This window comes from Neopsephotus bourkii, unplaced genomic scaffold, assembly GCF_033783945.1.
Source record: "Neopsephotus bourkii isolate Nb327-2 ecotype Australia unplaced genomic scaffold, CSIRO-AGI_Nbou_v1 NB_257, whole genome shotgun sequence".
Taxonomy (NCBI): Eukaryota; Metazoa; Chordata; class Aves; order Psittaciformes; family Psittacidae; genus Neopsephotus; species Neopsephotus bourkii.
Genome location: NW_026900766.1, coordinates 863,974 through 890,006, shown reverse-complemented (window position 1 = coordinate 890,006; position 26,033 = coordinate 863,974). Strand labels below are relative to the sequence as shown.

Here is a 26,033-nt window from a genome sequence, read left to right as displayed (position 1 = left end):
TAGTGTAAAAAGCACTACAGAAAGTAATCCTGCTACCTTATTTCTGTGCAGGTATTATCTTCCAAGCAAGTTCTCCAAGTGTGATATTGAAGAGTATCATGAATTTCTAAACAGTGGAGGTGGAGCCTGCCTTTTCAATAAACCAACCAAAGTAAGTATGAGCTTACTTCTATTTCTAATATAGATGAAACCAAGAAGAATGACAAGGGTAATGTTAGAAAAAAAATAACATCTGTAATTTTGATATTTCTGGTTCCGTCTAAATTTTCTGGTGACATATGAGTGAAAGTAGCTTATTTTAGTTCATAGTAGCTTGGAAATTATATTTAAATATTTTTTAATAAGTGGTTTCATGTCCAACAAAGTTCTCACAGGCTTTGATCTAGGACCATAGAATCATAGAATAGTTTGGGTTGGAAAGGACCTTAAAATCATCAAGTTCCAACCCCCCTGCCATGGGCAAGGACACCTCACACTAAACCATATTACCCAAGGCCTTGTCTAACCTGGCATTGAACCATCCCTCAGGCAATTTGTTTTGAATACTGAATATACAATATGGTGCTGAATTTATTTGATGAGGTTTCAAGTGTCTTGGTAAACTTTTTCACAGTTCATTGAAGTTGAACTCATGTCTTTTGGTACGAATCTCTGGAAGCTGAAGTAAGATTACTCTTTTTTCACATCTGTCCCAAGATGAAACAAAGGCTCCTAGAGCCTCTGCAAGGAGTCCACTACCGTGCAGCCCAGCAGCTTTGCAGATGCCAGCAGTTACAAGTGGTATTCTCCCTGTTTAGAGAAGGAAGAGTTTTTACAGTGGATCTCAGAACAGAGTTTGAAAACTTGGACTAGTTTTTCTACAGCTGGAAGAGGCAGAGCAGGAGAGAAAGCCCTGAGGAGCAGCGGACAGACACTCAGAGACCCTGTGTCTGCTGGGTGCTTGCCATGCTCCTCATTCCCCAGGTGCTGCCCACATGGTGCTTGTCACTGTCACCAGGGTCTGTCATCCCCTCATCTGTGTCTGCTGGGAGAGAAATGTATCTAGTGAGAAGTTCTTGGATCATCTTAGTCCTGTGTTGGCTCCTTCCAGGTCAGTCTGTGTGGCTCTGCACACCCTTGCATTGTGCTGGGTAGCCCCTCAGACAGGGGAGACTGGCAAATTGCTGCTGGCCCCTCGTTCTCAGTGCCACTGTACCTTGCCTTATCCGGCACGGTGAGTTACCTCCCTAAAGGCCTGGGGAGAGGAGAGCTCCAAAAGCACTGGCACCCACTTAGATGACTGACCTATCCCCTCCAATTTTCCTCTAAAATATGAAATCACAGGTCTTGTTGTATTGAGTCCTGAAAATTAGAAGTGGGGAATATCTCTTGAGATAGCATTTGCCTTTTCTTTGCTTCTGTTGTCTCAATTTTGGCTTGCTAAGCAGGTGTATTCATGTGAAAAATGCAAAGACTATGAAATGATTGTCTGAGACATTTACAGGAGAAAAATACAAAACAAAGCTAAAGAAACTCCAGCCAAGTTATAAGTGCTTCCACAATGAAGCATTTGCAGGAGGTTCACTATACTCCTGCTCCATTTACAGAAGCATGTGTTCAAGTGTAATCAGAATAATGATTGTGACTCTTTTCTATATATAATTAATGTTATACTCTATTTAATATCAGTCTTTTATCAAGCAAAGGAAAGAGGCCAAGAGACAGGCAGTCAATGTGGAAAAAAGACCTGATAGCTAAGATGGTCACATACGTAAAAGAGAAATTAATTTCTGGAGTGATGTGTGTTTATTCTGGAGTGTCTGAGAAAAAGTGCATCTTCTGACAACCACAGAATTTCAATAAGTATCAGAGAAGGGAAGAGAAAGCATCAAATCCGGATAAGCTGAGTCTGCGTATCTCTCAAAGGTCTCATTTTCATGAAAGAACGTACTATTAAAAGTGGAGAGAAAGCACTGTCATTCATTAATAAGATGTAAGATTTCTGTCCTGGTTCATGACAGATTTCTCATTCTTTTAAAAATGTACCTTTGTTTTAGAAGTTTGCTTTTTCCTATCTCATTAAAGGTGGGGAAAAGTACTGGTGGGTTTATTTCTCTGCTGAGTAAGTTGTTTCCATGGTGTATTGTGTCTGCTTGGGCTTGTTTCAGTGATCATGTTCCTCTACACAACTGTCACTCCAAAAAAACATAAATTACTCTTATCTCAGTTTAGATTGGCAGCATTTCCAATTTTCTCTAATAGCGTGTGGAAATGTGAAAGTTAGATGTGGAAGCCAGGGTGATTTAGACTCTTCTATATATTGTTTGTGTTGATTTAAATTTATCATCAGTGGATGTCTGTCTAATTCACAAGGCTGTCAAAGACATGTTTGTCCTAGCAAGAGTGGTGAAACACAAACTTATTTTTTCTTTCCAAGAAATATGAGATAAAAGAAAACTGACATGACAAGGTGCAGTGTTCATCAGTGCTCCACTGTAAGGTCAGCTGTATTCCTGAAAGTTACATCAGTGACTGCTGGAGCAGATTAAACATATATTTTTTTTCAAATGAATGGATCAATTATATGACTTCAGGGGAAAAGTTATCCAATTTGCCTTTACATTTTTTTTCTTCCATTTCATATTTAGCTGTCCCTATGTATTGCAGCAAATTGGCCCAGTGTTTTAAGGCAGGATGCTCTGTTACTTCCATCTACTTGTATTGTGCATTGCCGCTGGAGACACTGAAGAAGTGAAGTTGCCTGGAAAAATATGTAGGAAGCAAACAGTTTTAGCAACTCTTTAATAATTCTTAAAGATATGTGCTTTCTTACATTTAAATGTTAAATTCTACACATGTGTTTCATGCTGCAGTCAAGTTTCCACTTCAGTAGGGGATCTAATAATAGCACATAAGCCTATGCCACAAGCCTCAGGCTGGTTTGTGACACAGCGAAGTACATGGGGTGATGCTCCATCCTGTGGGCTACTGACAAAAAGGCAGCAGCCAGAGGGGAAACACACTTTGCATCACAAGTGATGTACTTGTGCAGATGGCTCATAAGCAGAGTGGTTTCTGGAACAATCTTATTTTAATTGGAGAACTTGGAGGACAATTTACAGTATTTTGGTGTTGATGACACAATTCCATGTCTTCTTATTTATGTAGTAAAAGCTACTCCTATGTTTTCTTATGTCCAAAGGAAATAAAACATTTTGTTTTCTTTTAGAAGGGTTACCTTTAGAATTTTTGAGAAAAAGGGAAACAACAAAACTAGAAAGAACAGAGTAAAAGTGTCCATTAGAAGGGAACATAACATGGATCCTACATAAAAAACAGGGAATGAGTCTTGCTTCTGGGAAAGGAAAGTACTTCTACAAATATACAGATTTACACATTTTAAGTTACAGTTTAGAGGGGAGGCTGAAGGTAAAGGGGGAAAACCTCACCAGCTATACTTTCTCATCTGCCTGTGACACATGCTTATGGAAAACTGCTTAAAGTTTTCAACTGTGGTAGAGGAAAAGGGAAGGAAAAAGCATCTGACTACAATACAAACTGATAAAGAAATGCAGCCTCTCCCCTTTCCCTTCATTGTTGAGCCACATGCTACCAAAGGACAATTTTTTAATGGCTATTCCTTCTGAAGTTATGACACATGCTTCAACCTCAGACAGAGTCCTCCTCACTTGAATTCCAGAACAACAGCAATTGCAACCCCGTGAAGTAATGAAAATGTCATACTGTTTTGATTTTTTTCCTTTCTTGTCACACCTTTTGTTTTGTGACTTCTGCTCAAACCGAATCTGCTGTAAAAAATGGTACTCATGCACAGAAGACACCATGTGACTTGGCAGTATTGCTGAATTAATCCTCAGCATTGTTCATTCTCTGCACATTTCATTTGTGGTGTTTCTAGTCTGCTTCTCCCTGAGTTGTGGGTACTGTTTTTCAGTTAATTAAGTTGGAATGTTAACTGGAAAACCATATTTTATACAGTAAGTATGACAACAGTTCCCTTAGGAGGGACATGCCCTTTGATTTCCTATTTTGCTCTGCAGCTTCTGGATCCTCCAGAATGTGGCAATGGCTTTGTGGAAGATGGAGAAGAGTGTGACTGTGGGACAATCGCGGTAAGGGCAGTCTACTTTAAATTGGTAACTAGATTCTGTAGGACTTAGTGCTGACCATCACTGCTATTAATATTACATGGAGGAAGACACTTATTAAGATCCTGTGCCAAAGGATTTGTCATTCCTCACTTTTTTCCATAATATTAGAAAAATGTGGGACAGGTTTTTTATTTTATCATCACATAGAATGAATCATAGAATCATAGAATGGTTTGGGTTGGAAAGGACCAACCCAGTTCCAACCCACTGCCATGGGCAGGGACACCTCCCAGTAGACCAGATTGCTGAAGGCCCTGTCCAGCCTGGCCTTGAGCACTGCCAGGGATGGAGCATTCACAGCTTCCTTGGACAACCCATTTCAGTGCCCACTGTTGAGAGCCTAACAGCAGAATGGCTAAGTAGCAAAGGCCATGATACCGTGCAACTAGCTGAACTCTAGGCCTCAGGGCACAACGACCTTGCAGATAACGGTTACTCAAGAAACAAAGAAACAGGATACATATCCTGCTGAAATAGCGCATCGTTAACGGCTACTTGCTGATGTGGCAACAGCTGCTAACGACCACCAAAGTTTGAGCCAATAAGCTTGTGTATTGTGTAACTTCGCATAGATATGTACTTGATTGTATGACCTATAAATATCGATGTATTGCAATCAATAAACGAGACTTGCTGACCATGAGAGCATGAGGCTTGTCTCCCGCGACTCCAACAACGGATCCCGACACCTCACCACAAAATAAATACTTAATAGTAATAGTAATAGCTACCTGTGCAGAATCAGGGCTTAAAAGATGTAATGGAAAGTATTTTCTTAGATGGGAGCATGACTCTGGTCAGTGCTAACATGTCAGTATTTCATGACTGAGACTGAAGTTAGAAAAATTATTTCCTGTATTGCATAGGAAACAGCAGCTTCATGGCCCACAGTAGGGGCATCAGAGGCCTGCCTCCAGAGGCCTAAAAGCCTGGGTAAAAATCTGTTTGGGTAGCGTGCTAAGACAAGAATTAATAAGAGAGCATGGGGTTCATCTGCTTTTCCCATGTATTCTTTTATAAGTGTGTGTGTTCCTCAGGAGTGTGCCAGCGAAGGAGGAGAGTGCTGCAATACTTGCACCCTAACGGCAGGTTCCCAGTGCAGCAACGGGCTTTGCTGTCGGAAGTGCCGGGTAAGGGCAGTGACCTTCACTGCAGCATCCTACCGGGAATGCATCCAGGTGGCTGCAGACACCACAGCATATGTCATATTCCTTGCAGATCTTGTGATTACTTTTCTGAATACTTAACCCTTTAAAATGGGCTGAAAACTGGTTTGTTTGGGGCTATTTTCTGTCTTCAAGTCTTGGCTTCTTGAGGTAGGGACTGTAATCAAATGCAGAGGTGAATAAAAGCCTTCCAGTTTCAGACAAGTTTGAATCAGGTTGGAGTTCCACAAGGTTTCATTACACATCCTTGTTTAAACATGCACATCCTTACCCATTTGCTGCTCCTGGTGCCTTACCTGTTGCTCTGGATTTGCCCCATGAGACCTAATGGGAAAATCATACCACGGAGTGCCTGAGAAAAGGATATAGTAAAAAAGAAAAACCAAACCAACCAAACAAAAAAACCCAAACAGAAATAAAACCTAAAAATCAGTTAGCAGAATTGTTCAGAAGTGTTTATCTAGATAAAAGACACCTGACTGAGTTTCTGTTAGGCCTACCTGTGTCTCCTCAAGTCTGAACTAACTGAAATCCCATTGAGTAAAGGGAATCAAGACCACTGTAAACTAGAAGGTACTCTTCCTGATACACCAGCAGATAGTAAAAGGAGGTTTAGCCAGATCTTGGCTGTAGGAAGCCTGACGAAATATGACTTCAACTAGTTGTTTATACTCATTTAGTAGTAATGATGATTATTATTAATGTTATTAAAACTGTGGTGTACTATGTGTGATATTTTTATCTTTGTCTGTGGACTTATGAGGGTTTCATTTCCTTAGGAGGAACATTAGTAATAACTGTGAATCACATTCTCGACTTTGTACTCATCCTGATGTTAAAAAAAGAAAAAGCACAGATTATGATGGAGCAGATAACATTCCCCTAAGCACATTCCTTATTTTTAATGTAATGTAAAAAAAAAATTAGCAGATTGCCAGTGTGGGTGAATTTTGTTCAAGCATCCAAGTTGCACAGGCACCATGTTAAAGACTATGAGAACAAAAAAAAAGCTTCTGTGTATTTACAGTATTTTTGCAATGACACAAGCAAGGGTTTGCCAACATAGAGAATGGCAAGGGTGAGCCAATGAAGAGAAAGGTAGAATTTTGCAAAATGTGTCTGTAGGTGGTGTTAATCAGGACAACTCAAAAGATCATTCATAAGAGTTCCCAACATCCCCAGACCTGTATTGGTTTGGTATACCCCAGGGGTTCCGTGTCGCAGGATAGCACTTACCGTGCTCAGCCCTGCACTTGGGAAGGGGTGCCTCAGAGAGTGGTACCACTTGCACCAATAAATGACTAGTGGTTTCAGTGGTGCAATGTCTGCACCAGGAAAAGGAAAGTCTTACCACATCAGTTAGCACATGAATATTTCCTGGTTTTCCTTTAGTTAAAACTTTAAGCAGGCTTTGCATTTAAGGCAAGATATGGAGAAAACAAGACCTTAATTTTCTGTTCTTGTTTTTTCAGTTTGAACCTAAAGGAGTTTTGTGCCGAGAAGCAGTGAATGACTGTGATATTGCAGAGAACTGCACAGGAAATTCCAGTCAGGTGATTTTTATATTTTCTACCCAAGAGATGAAAAAACTCCAACCTGTAATCTCTCAATCACTATGAATGTTACTGGTTTGTACAGTAAGGTGTATAAAAATTGTATTAAACTTCCTGGTACTGAAAAAAACAGCATGATGCTGGAGTAATTTTCCATATACTTTTGTTGTATAGTTTGCTTCCATACTTGACTGAACTATCAGTTATTTTCTCTTTCTGTAGTGTTCTCCCAATATTCATAAAATGGATGGATATTCATGTGATAACCAGCAGGTAATTAGCACTTCAATTTATGTTCTTTCTGCTTGTATAGATTGCTTTTTATGGATTTTGATGTAAGATCTTTGGAAGTCACCTGGGACTGTTCTGCTAACATTCCTGAGATTTGGGTACTAGTCATATTTTGGAGCTAAGCATTAAAATGAACAGAAAGTAGAATCACATACTGGTTGTCTCAATAGAAAGAATGTAAGAAATCTGTACATTAAACAAATAGATGTTTTGGAAAATCAAGTGATTTTAAACTTTGTCTGTATCTTTTCCTTCTTTCTAGGGTATTTGTTTTGGAGGAAGATGTAAAACCAGGGACCGGCAGTGTAAATATATCTGGGGTGAAAGTGAGTAAATGTTACTGCTTCTGTGTTGGTTGTAATTCATGTGGCTTGAAAGATTATTTTAGCTAAGAAAAATTATGGGACACACGTATTCAGAACCATTAAAAACAGCTCGCACTGTATGCCACTCCCCTTCTTCCCTCCTCCTTTTGTCTTTCCATCCTCTTTTTCAGCTCTTTCTCTAGTGTTGGATAACTTAATGGTGATTTTTCTGAAGTCTTAGGTTTAAGTTCTGATTAATAAACACATGGGGAGCATATGCACATATTTGTTGATTTATTTCAGTGGCTTATAGAGGAATAAACCCTGGTCAGTCTGAACAAAATCTTAGAACAGTCCTACAGTGCCAACATAAACGTTTTCATTGAGAATGCTGCGCAGTTTCACAGGCCACCTGCAGACCATGGTACTGCAGTTCACAGATTGGGAAGCTCTGCTTGCTTTAATAGCACATCCCCATTTTCCAGGACCTGGCTTTTCAAAGTCTTCACCATCTTAGAAGAGATTTGTCTCTGTTTTTAGAAGTGACAGCTGCTGACAAGTACTGCTATGAGAAGCTGAATATTGAAGGGACTGAGAAAGGAAACTGTGGAAGAGACAAGGACTCTTGGATACAGTGCAATAAACAGTAAGTTGATCCATTTGGAAAACAACTGGTATGAGAATTTTTATTCCTGATACAGTTCTTTGGCTGGCACGTAGAGGTTCAAAAAGCCTTCTTCTGCAGATCTTAGTGCAGGGAATTCTGAAGCTATCTGAGCTTTGGAAGCACTTAGACCAAAAGTTGTCCCAGGACTCTTGGTGAGGCTCAGCAGTGCAGAGGTTTCATGTCTCAGTGTGGTGTTCACCTTTTATGCTGTGCCATTGCATTGTCAAGTTGTGTTTGGTTTCCATTATGTTGTAACTTTTCCCGTGTCCTGCAGGTTGCTACCTAAACCAGCATTTCACATTCTGTATTTATGCAGTTGATTATTTCTGCCTATTTCTGAACCTTTTGCCAGTCCTTGTCAAACTGCACCCTAGTATTTCAGACGAGTTCTCAATTCCATCAATGCCATTTGAATCATAGTCCTGCCTACAGTTGAAGCAGTGTCTTTTTCAACCTTTCTGTGCAGATCTTATAACCTTACTTTTGCTCCATTACAACTGAATGAATAAAGATACTCAGTAATATGGGAGAGGCCAGACCCTTCTTTTCTGACACACATAAGTCTCTGCATATGAGTCGTAAAGTCTGTTCAACAGCTGAATTAGATTTGGTGTCTCTAGTTCCCTTACATGTGTCATATGAGAGTTGTTTTAAAGCTAGTATCTACTGATCTCCTTTATGGACCAGTTATTATACCTTGATAGGATATTTTGATCATTTTTATGTGGTTTGTTCTTGACGGCTCCCTGCTTGCTATTGCTCAGAGCATTTTTGATAATACATCACAAAAAAGATTCTTTTCCCAGTCCAAGTTCAAAGGAAAATAATCTTCTTCGGAAACAAGACACTATTTATGGGAGTTACTGTCAGTGGGAGGAAAGCAAGGAATGGCAAACATGTTACAAAGCAAGTGAAGAAAACCACATTTTTTTGATTGTCCATTTTCTTTGCCATGAGTTTATTTTTCCATGTTTATTCTCTCAATGCAGGGATGTGCTTTGTGGATACCTTCTGTGCTCCAATATATCCAGTGTACCCAGACTTGGAGAACTCGATGGTGAAATCACATCATCAATCCTGCAGTTTGGAAAAGTCTACAATTGCAGGTAATTGGAAATTGTGAGATCAGAACAGAGACAATTAGTATCCATCTTGCACAGAAAAGCAGCTTTCTTATTCCTAAGTGGAGAACAACTGTTTCCATTACTTTTTTTTCTATTAACACATAATCATTATTCCAGCTCAGCTTATGTTAAGCTTCAGGAAATTGACTGCATGTGGGGAATGCAGCTGTTTTGCAGTCCACTCTATGTAGTGGTTAATTTTTCCTGTAGAGACATAATGCTCTTCTCTGGCCTCTGAATTTTACATTCTTTAATATTTGTAAAGCACTTAATATGCTCAAATACTTAGACATATGCCTTCACTGCCAAAGCTAACTGGCAGCTTAATACCTTGCAGTATGTTAGCTGTATCACAATTATAGACCTGGTGTGTTCTTATAGCTTCACACAATTGTTAGATGTAATAAAATCCTACACAAGTAAACTCAGTGTTTTATCTAAAAATGGCTCTTACACAGGAAAAATGGTCTTTTTTTTCCCACCATTATGTTTGTTTGATGTAGATACACTGTGATTTAGTTTGTTTCACATTAGGGCCAGTGAGATAAATTAAGCAATACTTACTCTTTCCTGGTCCTGGGCATTGTATAATGCAAACAGAAGGCAGCAGCCCAAAGCCCAGTTTCTCTCACGCAGTCCCATGTAATCACAGCACAAGTCTCCAGGGTCCTCTTGGTTGTCTTGCAGTGGTGGCCATGTGAAGCTTGATGAGGAGACGGACCTGGGCTATGTGGAGAATGGGACACCTTGTGGGCCAAACATGGTTTGCCTTGAGCATCGCTGCCTCCCCACCAAGGCCTTCAACTTCAGTACCTGTCCAGGCACCACAGACAGCCAGATTTGTTCAGGACACGGTGTATGTTCTTGTACTCCTTAATCCTTTTTTTCCATTTTTGCTCAGTACCTGGCTTTGTGTAGTACAATAGCTAGACCTTTCAGCAAGCCAGAAGCATGACTCTTGAAGTCTCTGAAGCTGGAGAAGCTTTTGGAAAGGAAAAGGGGAGAAGGCGCTTAAGTAAACATAATGCATTGCAGTCAAGGCATCTTAAACAATGAGTCATAGTAAGTATGTATTAGTCTTACAAAAAAATTATCAATTGATTCTTTCACTATCACTTCTGTTAACTTGATTGATATTTCCTCAGGCAGTGTACTGGAAAATATAAAGGTAGTATGAACTGAGAAACTTGGGTCTCTGTTCTTCCAGATGCTCCTTCTCATTCCCTCTTTATTGTGTCAACAGCCAAGAAGGTTCATAAAGTTGCTGGATTCTGAGAGTTACTTTGCTCTAGAGAAAAGGGCATTGAGCTCGCTCTCGGCTAGTGGCATCTTCTCTGCTTGGTGCACAGCCCTGGCAAGTCCCCTTGTCCTGCAGACAGTTTGAAACAGTGTCCAAGTCCCTGTGGCTGAGCTGAGATCAAAGGAGTTGTTCTGTCATAATGTTTTTTGTCTTTCGCACTGCATTAGAACTCCCATTTTAATTTGAAATTAACCACTTGATCATATTTTGAGAAAAAGAAAATAATCTTTGAGGTTCAGTCTCTGAAAGCACTTAGAAATGGTTCTATTAAATATAGATTACATTAAAATATATGAATGTACATAATACGTATTACACACCTTTATATATAAGGTATAATAATAGATTTAATAGATTTAATATGTTTATATGTAATATATAAATTAAAATTTGCTGTATATTTAAAATGTTTTGAAAACTTTGCAGGCAAAATCAGGGCTGTATGACTGTCCCTAGATACTAATTAGGTGACTAGATCAATTTTATGATTTTATTCTGAGCTGTGCTTTTGGCTGCAGGTTTGTAGCAATGAAATAAAGTGTGTCTGTGACCGATTCTGGGGAGGAGAAGATTGCAGTTCTCGCATCAAAGATGATCTGTATTTTGATAAAGATGCTATCAATAAAGGTACGTTATAATTTTTATCAGTAACTGGAAAGGCTTGGATTTGAGGATGGTACATTGAGCAAAACTAGGTCTCCTACTGTTTCAGTTAGCATACAACATGATGCACCATTAGGAGCCTCATTCCCTTGCCTTCCTCCCACAGCAGAAGCACTCAGTGTCTGAATGAGGTCTCAGACCTGGGGCTGGGTGCAAGTGGTGTTGCTGACAAGCTCTCATCCCACCTTTTAGGACTGGTACCAGTGTGTCTAGCTGCATCTTGTTTGTCCCAGTCATCTGAGTGGCCTTACAGAGTATATTAATAGATTACGACAAGCAAAATGTTACTTGGACTTTTCATATGTAAATGGAAAATTAGTGTTACATGATTGGTTTTTATTTGTAGAGTAAATCTTTTATTACATAGCCAGTATGTGGAACATTGGCACACATTTTTTGAGTGAAAATTTTTATTCATTTTAGGGTCACATACGTGAGAAAGATATGTTGTGGAAAAATGAGGGTGTAAATGTCTTTTCTTATAAATCCTTGTTAGGAGACAGCTTTACCATCTTCCAGAATGTCTTTTTTGGTTAGTTTATTCAGCTGTGGAAAGGATTTAAGCAAATCCAAACAGTCACTTTTATTCCAGTGTAAGCATGTATTTGCCAGGCAGCTTATAAAGATATAAGCCACAGCAGTTTAATATTGACAACATTATATTGGCATACCTGGCACAATTTTCTCATGTAGCAAGTGTTCAGTTAAGAGAAACAGACACAAAGGTCAAAGCTTGATTTATGAATGATCTTTTTATGTCTATGATATAGTTCAAGATTATATTGCTGCCTGCAGTTAATCAGCCTAGTGCAAATTATTCAAGCAGGCTTTTGAAAGACAGTGCGTTTACTGGTTTTGTATGTTTTTCTTCTAAAACCTTTTGTATTTTTCCCCTTTCTTGTGTTTCCAGGTGTTGTTAGCACAAATATAATAATAGGGGCTATTGCTGGCACCATTTTAGTGTTGGCTCTCGTTTTAGGAATAACTGGTTGGGGTTACAAGTAAGTAAATTGTGTTCTTTATTAATATGGTTAAAAATACATTTATTCCATCTGATGTCTAATTATAAGAACAATTCAATCATAATCTAAAAAATCCAAATTTTATTGGGATTATATTTATACAGTGACATTTTTATTGTATTGGCATTTTCCAGGCAATTATTATGTGTGTATGTGCTTTTGGAGAGCTTGCTCTAGGTTTGAAATTTATTTCTTTTTTAGTTATTTAATTTTTTGTAGATGATCGGGTTTTGATTTTACTGTATCTGACAAAGGAAATACAAGAATACAGTCTGAGTCAATTATAAATCTTTCGTAATGATGAAGTAAATTTAGCAAGATTAGCCTTCAGTCAGTCAGTAAAGCATTTACCCATAGGCTTCCTCAAATAGATGTTTATATTCAGTCAGCTTAACCTGAAATTAATTCAGGCACATTTTTAGTAAGAGAGAGATCTGTAATTTGCAAATAAGGTGCAAGTTCTCCTGGTGTAGAACTGTCAGTGTTCCGCTCACTAGGAGGCAAAATGGATTATTTTAGCCTGACTGATCTTTTTCAGTTTTTCTCCTTTTGTGAATTTCTTCTAAAAGCAGAGCAGTTTAGGCGTTTTGCATGCATTAAGAAAAGATTTAAGGTACTTACTTTGTCACCTGTATTTGGGTGAAACTGGCTCTTGAAGTTCTTCATCCACTGGTCCTTGGTGTGCTTGGTGGGCAGGGCAGGCTCACCTTGCAGGTACTGCTGTAGATAGGACACAGCCCCAGTGGTTTGGCATAATGAACTGGCACATCCCTTGCTGTTTTGTTAGGCTGAGGAATAGCTCCAATACATAAGAAAAGAACTCTGGTAAAAAGCATGAAGTTTAGGATAGTAAAAAGGTAGGATATGCTCTCTTGCTGTACCACCCTTAGCTTCTGGCAGTATCTGAAAATCTGGACTTCTACTTTCAGTACAACTCCAAAAGTTAAAGTCTCATTTTGAGATCACACATAGCCAGTGGGATTAGTTTTTGAAGGTGGACGGTGCACCTTTCACTAGCAGCTTCACAGTGAATAGACTTAAACTCATCATGAACTGCATCTCCAGCTCAGCACTGACTTTAGCCATCAACGTGAATATATTTTCCAAGTTTATTCTGATTTAGTATGATTACTTCAGAAGTGTTTTCTTTAGAAACATTTTGAGCAAAAATTTCATTCTGCATGCAGAATGGATGCTATATGGTTGGTATTTTTTCCTTTCCTCTTTACATTTTTTTTTCTTTTACTGACCATGTATACCTGCATACTCATAACTCATTCTTCTTTTTTTCTCTTCTCTTTGTCTGGAAAGAAACTACAGAAGGCAGAGGTATGTGATAAAAGTAATGGAATGTATATTAGAAAGCTCTGAAAATAGCTCTACTTCTCTCTTGCTCATTTATATGCTATAAAGAAATTGAAGTGATGAATTACCATATTTTAAAGAATATTTGCTCGTATATATGAAATTGGTATTTATTCTATAAGTGTATTGCTTGAAATCCTGATTTCACTGAACTCAGTAGCAAAAATAATGTTTACTTCTGAGGTAGACAATCTTATTTAGGAAAACAGGAGAATATTTCTAATAAGAGAGACTGAAAATCTGCTATTAGAGATAAAAGTGTTCTTGGGAGGCTGAGAATTGAATAATTAATATCAACATGATGTTCGGGAGCCTTCTGAGACAAATTCATGCCTGGAGCTTCTTTGCAGTTAAAAATACAATGCAGTTAAATTGCTATGCGACTGAAGAGCCCATTCTTTCCTGCCACCCTGCTTGATTGATTTGTAGCTAAAGCACAGTACTGTCTCAAGCACAGAGGTGGGCTTTCACAGTTTTAAGCTTGTGGCCAAAACTCAAACAGTTTCTAGTGACTTGGGTTTGGCTTCTGGAAGACCATCTCCCTTTATCAGTCCTCTGCCTGACAGATGGATCTTATGGGAAGGACTTGGCTCCTTCTTCTCCCAGTGCCCCCAAATAAGAGTTTTTCACAAATTCCCCTGTTTTCTGCCTGTATCACTGCCTCCTGGTCCAGGCTGCTGCTTTGTTTGTTGCTTCTGCTACCCATTGTGCTTGTTCTCCATTCCCCCTGCCTGTGTAGTGCTTTCTCTGCCAGGCTCAAAATACTTGAAAAAAGCAGAAAAGCACTGCCAAGTGCTGGTTGTGTACTATAAGGTCAAATAGGTGGCAGGAACAGGAAGAAGACAAAGCTATTGAAGTCAAGCCTTACAGAGAGGTTGGTAGATAGGAAATGTCACCTGGCACAAGGGAGTCAGCATTTCAGGGTTTGGTGCTGCTTAGTGGAACACGATGTATCTGTAAATGCAGACTAACATTGCCATCTTGTCACTCTACTGTGCATGCTTCAGTGTTGTCTGAGGAGAGAGCAGCTAAAACCTTGAAATAAAGAAGGAGACTGCCCCATGTGTGTTCTTATTGGAGTCTTAGGGAATCTAACTGTTTCAAATTCCCTCATCTCCAGAAATCAGTATATGGACAGAGAGCTGTGAGGATGCAGTCAGTCTGCAGCTGTGCCTGTCAGCCTGGGCAGAGTGGAAACCAGCATAAGCAAACTGAGGCTTGTGAAGGTGATGGAGGGTATTGCATAGTTGGTGGAGATATTTAATAATCAAATCTCCATGCAGAAAATGAAGTTCTATGGGCTGACTTCTAAATAGAATAATACTGGATATGTACAAGGAGTGCTCCATAAAAACAGATTTCCAGTGGAGTCTCCAGAGTGTCCTTTTTTTTTTTCTTTTCCTAATAGTTTATGGTTACTCCTTAAAGATGAAAACAAGACATTGAGGTATTTCTGAGCATTACATAAGGAATGATATTTGGTATTGCTAAGCAATGGAAACGTGTCAACTGAAAGTAATAAAAAGAGCCAATTAGCAAGAATTGTGCTGGCTGGGATAGTGTGGCTTAAATGGCACAGCTACATGGGAGAAGTTATCTTTGATGGTGTAGCGACGGAACAGTTTGCTGGAGGAACTCTGGGGAGCAGAGCTGCCCACACTGAGTGAACTCCCAACACAGACATGTATCAGCTGAGGAATGGGACAGAAACTGAGACTGAGAGGTGCTAGAAGAGATAGTGTGGAAGTACTGCATTACGCTAATGATTTCTGTGCCTTGTAATTGAATATTTTAAATACTTTAGGAGCATTAGAAATTCAGATATGGAACGAAGAGAGCCCCGTTCAGGTCTGTAGTTGGACACAATCTGACTGTGAATCAATCTTCTGATAAATGTGCATCTTAATAGGGTAGACAAAAAGGCCTTGGGAAGTGCAAAATTAAGTTGCTGGTGTTATGATACAGGCAACTGTCAAAGTAGCTACTTGTACTAGGGAGGATTTTTCAACCTGATGGAAGTGTAACTGGAATATTTGCATGGCAGTTTTTCTGCTGGCAATGAATTCATTATCTGCAGAAAACCTTGCACAGCTTGATTAGGACTTTTGAAAGCATAGATGGTTTTATGCACCATAACCAAGCTTCTGGTACTGAAAAAGGATAAACTGCTGTCAAATATGTGGGGCATTATTTCTGTGTGTCTTGGCAGATTGAGTCTACTGAGGTAGCTGAGAACCTCTGACACTGGCATTATTTTCCATGCACAAGAAAACAGTTAATAAATGAGGTTTTTCTCCTTCTGAGTTTTAAACAATTCAATTGGTTGCTATTAGTGAATTCAATAATAATCACAAAAATTAAATGGAAAGGATCTACCTCAGAAGGAAAAAAACATTCACTTTTCCTGAGCTCATTTTTGGTGCAGGTATGTTATTCAGCTCAGGCTGTAGCACTTGTACTGTACCTGGGGATGCTTTTTGTAATGAGCGCAGTGGGCTGTTTGGAATGTCTGAACATGGTTATTTGTCTCAAGAACCACAAACTATTCACTTTGAAAATTGTTTATCAGTGAAATGTTCTTTGTTTTCCCTTACCAAAACCACACATTCCACTTTTCTGCACATATCAGAAGCATGTGGGAGTTTTCTCTCCAGATGGTTGAATTATTTATTAATAGGATTATTGTGTGTGGTTAACAGGTTTCCTCAAGGATCGCTATCCTTGCCTCTCGTTCTTTTAAACTAATGTTCGTGCATGTTTGTGTGTGTGCTGGTGCCTGTCATATTTTCTGACTCTACAATGTTTATTATACTTTAGACAAATACCCCAGGGAGATTATGTAAAAAAGCCTGGAGAGGCCGACTCTTTTTATAGCGACATGCCTCCTGGAGTCAGCACAAACTCTGCATCTAGTTCTAAGAAGAGGTCTGCTTTTCTGTCGCATTTTCAGATTTCTACCTGTTCCATCACCCATTATTCCATTAGTCAGAACATTTCATTGTTTTGCAGCAGGTTTGATTCTTTCTTCTTTCTTTGTGGAATGTTTGAAATTGCATCCTTTGTGCTTTGATTACTGATTTTTCCCAGATGCTCTGAGCTATTTACTACAATTAGGCCAGAATAAACAAGTTTTCCATTGCAAACCAATTTTAAGTTAATCAAATTTTCGTCATCTCCATGCTTGAGATTTGTTTTCAAGTAGACTGTAATAATAATTGCTTGTTCAAAAAAAAAAATTAAATAAAAACTCCACAACTTTCTTATGCATGGTCATGTAATCAAAGAAAAGGAACACTGTCTTGCTTCAATAATAGTTATAAACATAAAACGTTCAATATAAATGTAATTGTTCTGTTTTTATGTGTCAGTGTCATTAAGTCACTGAGTTGAACTGGGTAATACTCTTGCTGTCTCGCATTAAAGATGGCAGTACTTGCATTTTATTCCACTTACTAGACTAATATACTAAATGGTCACTAACTGTTATCTTAGAAGATAATTCTACAAAGTCTTCCTGTAGTTTTGTGCTTGCTGTTACAAGTAACCAAGGAGAGCATTAGATTTTGCCCTTGATCAGATTTCACTAATTCTTTTATTGTTCCAGTTACTTTAAAAAAGGGACAACATTTAAAAATGGAAAAATCATTGAAAAGCCCTGAGAGTGGTTTGTAATTGCTAAGGTCATTAGATCATGATGCTCACTGTCCCTCTGCAGTTAGAGATCCTTTAATTATGAAAATCTCCAGCTAGCACTTTCAAACAATTTACAGGAAGCACTGTGCCGTGGGAGGGATAGACAGTCCTGAACTGCTTCATAAGGAAACTGCATTTCAGTTCTCAGTGCCTTACTGAGCAGCCTATAACCATACAGCTGATGTTGTTATTTCAAAGAAAATAGAGAGAAATGTATGGAAGGGATACACTTGCAGTAACATTTACTATTTGGGTATAGCAGCTTAATCTAATATGCAACTTCTGTCTATTATAATATGTTATTAGGAAAACTGTAGCAGTGATTAATTAATGATTTCTAATTTTAAAATTCAGCTTTTTAGATGTGTGAGTGGATAAATTATTTTTTTTTCCAGGGAGCAAGCATTAATCTTACATGATGCACTGTTTGTGTTGGAGAATCTTTTCTCATCTGGATAAATCTTGAGAAAAGTCTCAGACAAGCAAATTTTCATAGCTTTGTGTAAGCGGGTTTGAATACCAGTTAGGAAAAAAAAAGTTTCTTTTTCAGTGAATGTCACTTAATGTGTTTCTTCTTTCATTCAGTATCTGTGTTTCTTTTCATACTTCATTTCTTTCATGTGTCTCTGTTTATTATCTGTTCAAAAAAGCTAATGGTTTCTAAGGTCTGTCTGTACTAGAGAGTTTTGTTGTTCCCCACCACCAGTTCAGGTATGTTGTGCACTGTCAAGTCTGGAAAAGTCTGACAAATACTCCATTAACATTGTGGTGGAGCTGACGTAGTCCTTCCATGCAATTCTTTGAATGCCCTAAGTGCTATTTCCTGCCTTCCAAGCTGGTTTTGATTTGCAATGTGCGCAGACAGGGATGGTATCTCTTGCAAGATGTTAGAGTGACTGGGCCATTAGCTGCCTGGGTTTCTCCATGCTGAAAGGCAATATGAGGTGTTAGCTGGTATTCAGAGAATGTTCAAGGATTAAGACACAACTTTATGATAACCCTCGCTATTATGAAACACCAAAACCAGAAAATAGCAAGACATTCGTGAACCTGAAAACAGACCCTTAAGAAGAGAAAATGTTTAAAAAATCTGTCAATAGATCCGTTGCTTCTCAGACCTTTCATGCTGTAATTAAGTTTGAATTGATGAAACCCTGGCCTTACTTCAGTGTGGTTGTGGTTTAGCTTGGTTTTCTGGAAACTGAAGATCATCTCTCAGATGCTTGCCCTCCAAGGAAAGCAGAGGCTGAAAAATGCAAGATTATCCAAACTTAGAAACAACAGAAATAGTTCCTTTAAGCAAAAATTCTTTGTAATAAATAAGACATCTATTCTGACCTGTTTTCTACTTCCTCTTGTTTTCTTCTCTTGGAAATAATTGTAGATCTCTGGCAAAGAGCTCAGCTGCAGCTGTAGTTCAACAGGAGGGAGCCTGTTGCAAAATCCCACATGTTGGACACCACCACCACACACACCTCTAGCTCCCAGAGGAAATACAAAAGGAAAGAAAAATTTAGGTTTGCACCAAGCACCTAGATACAATGACTGGTGTTTTGGCTTCGAGTTTAGCGTTAGAAATGCATAATGTAGTGACTGGCTGACAAAACAGTATAAAAATTCAAAATTAGCAAACATGAGTTGTCCCTCCTCCACTGGAGCCACCAGCTGTGGGTGGGAGGATGCTCATCACAGATTCCCTGGCCCCTGAGGGTGGTAGCAGTGGGGTGAGGGAAGCACTCTAGGCTTTCCTACAGCAGCACAGGGAGGGAGTGGGTAGCTTGCAGGCAGGATATGCTTGACGGTGAGATAAAAAAACCTTGAGATGAGCACAGTTGGAAGAGCATCTTCCAGCTACGAACTGGGGCAGATCTGCAAACCCAGACGAAATCTGGTGTGTGCTGGTGTTTGTGCTTTCCACAGCAGACATGCGAGAAGGCAGTGCTGAAGCGTGGCTCTTGAACATGGGCACACCAAACTGCTGCAGGGACAGCTGTGTAGCGTAACTGCAGCATTTAACCAGAACTGCTGGAGGCTCTGCTAGTGCAGACAGACCTTAGGCTGTGTTGTGTCACCGGCCTCGGGAATGTAACCCTCTGAACCGCTGAGCTAACACTGATGTGAGACAACACCCTTAACAATAACCGCATCTGAGCCCTCCTATTCCAGGTCAAATGGATTATCTCATTCCTGGAGTGAAAGGATCCCAGACACAAAACATATTTCAGACATTTGTGAAAATGGGAGGCCTAGGAGTAATTCTTGGCAAGGTAAGTGTGAACCTCTGTGCTAGCCACAGTGGAAACCAGCCTCTGAACCACTGCTGCTCTGCTGAAAGTTTAGCTGATCTTAGGACAACATCATGCCCCCTTAAAATTGTGCTAATTGTTATTAACCTGAAATGAAGATTTAGCAGCACCCTACACAAGTACTTTTTTTACACAATGCTCTGTGATGTAGAAATGAGATTTCTCCCATTCCTCTAGTGTGAGCTAACATGGAAAAGAGAAGGAAGTCTACTCACACTCTTGCCAGCTTCTGTGATTTTGTCAGGAAGTGTTTAGTATTCTTGAAGTGTAGTGATTTTCTCAAATGAAAGCTGAAATTAAGGAGTTTATTGCTCTGCACAGTTGAAGTGAAAAGTAGAGAAAGATCATCTAAGTGTCAGGTGTAGCTGGTCTGAGGTAAATCAAGAGGGACTGACCTGTGACTTTTAAATGGTTAAAGCTAATAAGGTAATGACTCTTCCTGGGGATGCAAAAAGAATATACAGCTTGGCATGGGATTCAGGTGAGTTTCAAGTTGTTTTACTGTCTGTCTTTATCCTTTGATTTCTTTCAGGTAATATAGGAGGAAACAGAAAGAAAGTCAGAGGCAAAAGATTTAGGCCACGGTCTAATTCAACTGAGTAAGTCTGAACTTATGAAAGCAAAGCCAAAAAATACAGTTTTCATATTTGTGTTTTGTAGAAGGAGATTAAGAGTACTGAGAAGTAGACAGCTGCATTATTGCTCTGTGGCCCATTCTGTTTGATGGTTGATAAATCTGGTAAATGGTTTGGTTAATGTATTTCAACCTCTTTTTATGTATTCTTTAAAAATTAACTATCAATTTTCTTTTTTATGTAGGCTTCCTCCCAGTCGTTCCCATAGCAATTCCCAATGATGGTGGCAGCCTGCACCATCACTGCAGGCTTTTGTCTACAGTAAACTGCCATTGCTGAGTGTATCCTGGTTCAATACTGAATTACTGATAACCTGTTTCCTACCATTGTCTTCACCTTTGGTTGGGCCATTGCAGAGTTAGATTTATACCTCTGCGTACCTGCCTGGAGGTTTTAGGAGAGATACCAGTCTGCTCTGAGAATACCCTGAAGTTTATCCTTGTAGGCCTGAAACAGCCAGTCTTGAGTAAGCTTTGCAATAAATGGGTAATGAGAGTCCTTACAAAGCAACTGATCCCCAGGCCTCTCCAGTATGACTTAGGATTGCTTTCTTATTGATTTATTATTTGTATCTACCGAAGAGCCCATGTATCCAGTGTTCCCCACAGGGACAGAGCCTGCCTATTTCAGCCTGCTGGTTGAGGCTTCTTTTGTGAATGAATAGTGAATGGGTGAAAACATAGCCTCTGGGCTTGTCAAGTGCTGGCCTGCTCTTATAGTACTTTGCCACACGGGAATGGCCTCTTGTTTGACTGCAGTGACGATTACAGTGCCCTTTCCCCATATCATTAATACTAACTTGCACCTCTAAGGGCAAATGGGCTTGATACCAACCCTGCTGGTACTAATAATGCTAACTCCTCTCTGGGCCCTGCTTTCTTCAGTTTGGGGATTTTCAGTTTGTTCTGAAACTTTTCTTCCACCTGTGGTGCACTGTCTTGAGGTGAGTAGGCTCAGAAAGGCTCATAGAAAATACTCTCTGTTACAAGTTACAGCAATAATAGTTTGATCCACATTGCAATTAAAAAATTGCATGGGCAAAATGGCAATATGGAACCAGAAATTTTAGCCCTAGATCCCTTGGAGGAATGCATCTATCAAGTGCCCCTGTGCTCTTGGTCTTTATGCTGATAAACTCTTACTAAATTGTTATTTTTTTTCATTTTCTTTTCTCCTTGCATGAGACAGTTTGATGAGAGCAAAATTAGTCTGACCAGACTACCAAGAGTACAAATGAGATTGCACATTCTTCCTTAAAAACTTGTCCTGTCCTTTCCTTAATTTTCCAGTTTTATTTCTTAAACAAAGTTTCTTTGAAAAGGTTTAAGTTAATGATATGATTATTCTGTGATTCAGCAGATGTACACTGAGGCTGAACTGGTCCATAAAGCATGAAACCAGATCAGCTCTTTTTAGCCTAGAGCAAATGTAACTATGTGGGAAGAATATTGGTTTCCATGAAAGAAAAAAAGCCCAGTGGGCATATTGTTTCATCTGTGCTGCTCAGCTGGTATTTTATCCATTTGCTCTGAGAAGGTTGGAGCACTAAACAAGCGGCTAGCAGAGACAATATGAGTTGGGAATCTTTTTCCCTGTCCTATGTTTTGTTTTTTTTTTCTCTTTTAAAGGTGTCCCTGAATTTCCACATTAATTCTCTGCTTTCCTTTGTGCTGCTTGTTATGGCCTTTCAGCCCAGCAGCAGCCCTGATGCTAGAGGGAGGCAGTGTGCAGTTCCCAAGGGCTGTGCAGTAGACTGTTAGGGAGGAAGCACAGTGTGCGTGTTCCTGGGAGAGACCTGTCAGGCAGGAAAATGCTCTGTCTCCTGATGGGGTCTATCCTGGACTGCATGGGACCACATGGCTTGTCTGAGCCTCCTTGACAAGCCTGTCACCTCTTGGAGAGAGAGCTCCCACTGAATGGTCAATGTACTGTGTCAGTTTGATGGGGAATGGAGAAGGTTGCCAGGGGCACAGAGTGGCCCTCATTAGAGGTATAACTGCCCTTGTGAGCAGGGAAAATTGACTGAGGAAGATCTAACTGGCCAGCATTTACTCATTTAGGAAAACAAAAAGAATGCTGGCTGCTTCCAGGATGCCTCAGAATACATGGAGGATTTTTCCAGACAAATTTACCTTCTTACCTTCTCTGTGAAACACAGAGAAACACAGATACTGAAATCTGCTCTGAGACTGTGGATGGGATTTGGAAAGTCCAACTGTGTTACAGCCCTGGGAGTCCAATGAAGCGTACCTGTTGAGATGGAAGAAAAGGGGTAACACTGTTGGAGACAGTGTAGTTAGCCACTAGAAAATCATGATCGTTTGTGCCACACCTTGTGCTGAATTAATTTTTTTAAGTAGATGTGCACTAGTACAGTTGCCTACAAAATGTTTTGACATAAGCATGAGTCTGCAGTAATTGCACATATTATGCACAAGATTTTTTGTTTTATATAGTCAAGCAGCAGATAGAAACTCATGCCATTAATTATTTAAGCAAAATTTCTTACGTACTGAGCAAGGTGTGAGCCCTGCAGCCCTCACGAGCAGCACTGACAGGAGGGGTGCAAGCACGTTGGGCAGATCCTGAAAAATGGACAGCTCATACGTTTGGGCAACCCCTTGTACCTAAGAGGTACATGAACAAGTCTTCTGCTAAGGATATAGCTCTATGGAGACTGCTAAAGCTCTTTTGGGATGTTTTTAATTGTTTCTACATGTTTTAAGACAAAATTAGTTTTCTTTACTAAAGGCAGATGGTTCAGTTCACACAGAAGGAATGCCAACAGGCCGAACATTTCTGCAGGTTTTTCAGAAGCAGGGTTGATGAAATGGCCTGATAAAACAGGCTTTCTGTTAAAATCAATTAGACTTATCCAGGAATGATAATGAGAGTTTTCTGAATAAGCTCACAGTTTAATTGAGAACTTGTGTTAAAACAAGTCCCAGGGAACATGCGTTTTGCCAAATAGTGGCTCTGACCTTTGTTAATTTGCACTGCTTTTCCTATGAGCGTTTGTCTTCCTCGTTGTAATAACTGATACAAACATCTTTGGCTTAGACTTTCTATTATATATTGTCTTTTTGCAGCAGGGTAACCCATGCATCTGAGCCTGGGCTTTCTCTCGCCCACCAAATCCCGGCCCAAGGCATAAGCCCAGGGGGTTCTGATCACCCCCAAACAGGGAGTCGGGATCACAGGTCAGTCTCACCTGCCCCTGCATTCTGGGCTGTCATTTTATCCTGTGAAAAGTCCCTTCCCTCAGTATACAATAGTTTCACTGTGGCAAAACGCCGTGACTGCTTGGAGGTGCTCCTGCTGATGCAGCGCTAGCTAACCTTCCTCCTCGCCAGCCTGAGGAGTATTGAGTACTCTTGAGCCCAGGTCTTTTGCCTTGTTGCATGTTGCGCTACAAGCCAAATGGAGCTGTTGGTTTAGCTGTAGGCTTACATGTAAGGACACCTATGTTTTAAAGTGGAAGTTCTAACAGAAAATGTGCCTTCTGGCCACCACTAATAAATATGTGGCCAGGAAAATCAGCCTGAAAGCTTTCTAATGGTCTCACACAGTGGTCTGCAGTAACTGGAGTTTAACTTTTCTGTAATAGATGAGTTGGTGAATGATGGTCTGTAATACAGCCTGACCCAGGAAACTCTGCAACGTGATTGTGCAACAACTGCATGCTTTGATACCACGTTACACTTTGTTTTCTAATACAGGAAGCCAGATCGGGAGTGTTTCATGGTTACCAACAGACCCTTTCAAATATGAAAAAGCAAGTCAAAAGTACTGCAGCGAGTACTAGAAAATGAGTAGTCACACCTACAATTAAAGTTAAAGCAGAAGTTTATTAGTTCCCGGTGATGCTGGCATCAGCCCCTTGCTTCACTTGTGGTTTCATCATTGCTGCGCTACAACTTTTGACGTCTTCTTTCCCTAAGAGCCCAAGCTGGAAAGCATAAAGCACTCCTGATTCCTGATAAATAAGCAAGCTGAGGAAGCTACTTAGAAGCACTTGTGGCTGAGGGCGAGTACTTTCTGAGAGCTGTGGCTGTGCTTGCACGGGGCGGGGAGGAGAAGTTCCAGAGCAAAAAAGGAGCAAAAGAAGTTGAAAAAGTGCTGCCGCTTTTGTTGTCAACGTGCTCTGAAATATGGTAGGGGCTGAACAACATGATCTGGCCCAACTTTTTTTCATCTGAGCAATCCCTTGCGAGGCCTGTGCCCATGTGTGAGGTCATTGGAGTCACTCTCATAAACAAGGGTGGTGAGAACTGGCCCAGAAATACCGAAAATAACTTAAGGAGGAATTGTCTTTCTTTTTTTTCTTGGTTACAATTTGTTTCCTATTTCAGAGTGTGCTAATCTCTATTATATAATTATGATTATCACAAATAATTGTTAAATTGTTGCCATTCTTATACAACAAAAGCAGACTTTCAATTGGACCAGGGAGACACCTGTTTCTACATTGCCCTTCTTTCTTAACATGACAGAGGGGGAGAAATTTGCTAATCTTGTTATTGAGGGCTAAGAAGAAACCAGTTACAAAAAAAATTTCTTCTTCCCTGTTAGTATTACTGTCAGATAATCAAACACTGTCTTTATTTCATAATTTTTATGTAACTGGGTATGTGGCTCAGACTTTTTACCTGAAAAGTGTGGTTTTGGTATTAATCTTGCTTCTGTAAAATATGAGATAACCCTGCAGCCCACCTCCATTAAAGCTTCTTGTGGTCCTATACCAAATTAAATGATCATTGAAAAATCAGAAGGTTATTTGCACGTAAGTGTAAAAATTGCCACTGTAGTGTCCAACAGTTAAAGCCTTTTAACACACTGAGGCTAAAATTCATTCCTGTAGAAAGGGCCAAGCCAAAGTTTCTGTTCTCATTTAGCTATGATCTTGCAATTTATTCTAGATGGGTGCAAATGTGTGTCTTCAACAAGCAAACCACAGGATTGGAATCAAAATGCCCCTTCATCCTTATTCTGAGATCATGAAAGGAGTTAAAATCCTGATCTTAATGCTGGCCCTCTGCATAGGAGTGAATTTTACCCTTAAGACATTAAATGAATGATGTATCCCCAAAAGTTTCCAGATTAATCAAAGGTATGAGCCTTGTTGTAGGTCAGATTTTCTCATGCAGTTGTACACGTTGCCTAGTCCTCACCCAGCATCCATACTGATTTATTTGCCATATTCACTTGCATTTTGGGGATGAAGACATCCTTGCTAAGCTTGTGCTGTGTGTTCTCAGATTTTCTATTCTTGTTCTTCTGCTTTCTCTATTCCTCCCATTGCTTTCTGCAGGTATTTAAACCCATGGTTCAAAAGAGAATATAATGTAGCTAAGTGGGTAGAAGATGTGAATAAAAACACAGAAGGACCATACTTTAGGTATTTTGTAAATTAATTCTATGTAATTTTTAAGAGCTGTTCCAGCATATACAAATATCTTGGGACTCCTACCTTGTATAAATCAATACAAGTTACTGTAGGTGCAAAGGGCCCCTCTTCTTTTGCTGCATTTTGATGTCTGGTTTTGGCTTCATGTGCAATTTACTATTCTTTTTCTGAATGTTTTTATGAAGCCATTGAAAAGGGTGTGTGTAGTGCATGCGTTCCCACCATCATCTAGAGCTTGTGGTAGCTTTCTCATCATTTTACGCCAAGTAGTGTTTTATGGGCATGAGACATATTTATCACTAATAAAGTAGTATTAACTTAAATAGAATGTAATTTACTAAAGCAAGTGGTTTCATAATACACTGACTCTACCCACTGTCTTATA

The 26,033-nt window shown here is 39.6% G+C and overlaps 1 protein-coding gene across 12 annotated transcripts in view; it reads left to right on the top strand.

The window, feature by feature from the left end:
* ADAM22 (ADAM metallopeptidase domain 22) overlaps positions 1 to 26,033 on the top strand; it is a 131,743-nt gene that overhangs the window by 93,035 nt on the left and 12,675 nt on the right. Inside the window, exons 15-31 of one of the 12 annotated variants that reach the window (XM_061346070.1) lie at positions 52 to 151; positions 4,041 to 4,112; positions 5,189 to 5,281; positions 6,790 to 6,870; positions 7,093 to 7,143; positions 7,424 to 7,487; positions 8,007 to 8,112; positions 9,123 to 9,239; positions 9,945 to 10,113; positions 11,076 to 11,184; positions 12,131 to 12,221; positions 13,554 to 13,571; positions 16,425 to 16,532; positions 19,467 to 19,567; positions 20,139 to 20,205; positions 23,331 to 23,441; positions 25,553 to 25,639. In XM_061346070.1, the coding sequence (XP_061202054.1) occupies positions 52 to 151; positions 4,041 to 4,112; positions 5,189 to 5,281; positions 6,790 to 6,870; positions 7,093 to 7,143; positions 7,424 to 7,487; positions 8,007 to 8,112; positions 9,123 to 9,239; positions 9,945 to 10,113; positions 11,076 to 11,184; positions 12,131 to 12,221; positions 13,554 to 13,571; positions 16,425 to 16,532; positions 19,467 to 19,567; positions 20,139 to 20,205; positions 23,331 to 23,441; positions 25,553 to 25,639 (1,545 nt within the window). Of the gene's footprint in view, positions 1 to 51; positions 152 to 4,040; positions 4,113 to 5,188; positions 5,282 to 6,789; positions 6,871 to 7,092; positions 7,144 to 7,423; positions 7,488 to 8,006; positions 8,113 to 9,122; positions 9,240 to 9,944; positions 10,114 to 11,075; positions 11,185 to 12,130; positions 12,222 to 13,553; positions 13,572 to 16,424; positions 16,620 to 19,466; positions 19,568 to 20,138; positions 20,206 to 23,330; positions 23,442 to 25,552; positions 25,640 to 26,033 lie in introns of all 12 variants that reach the window. The other 11 variants (XM_061346069.1, XM_061346075.1, XM_061346074.1 and 8 more) reach the window with 11 other exon arrangements.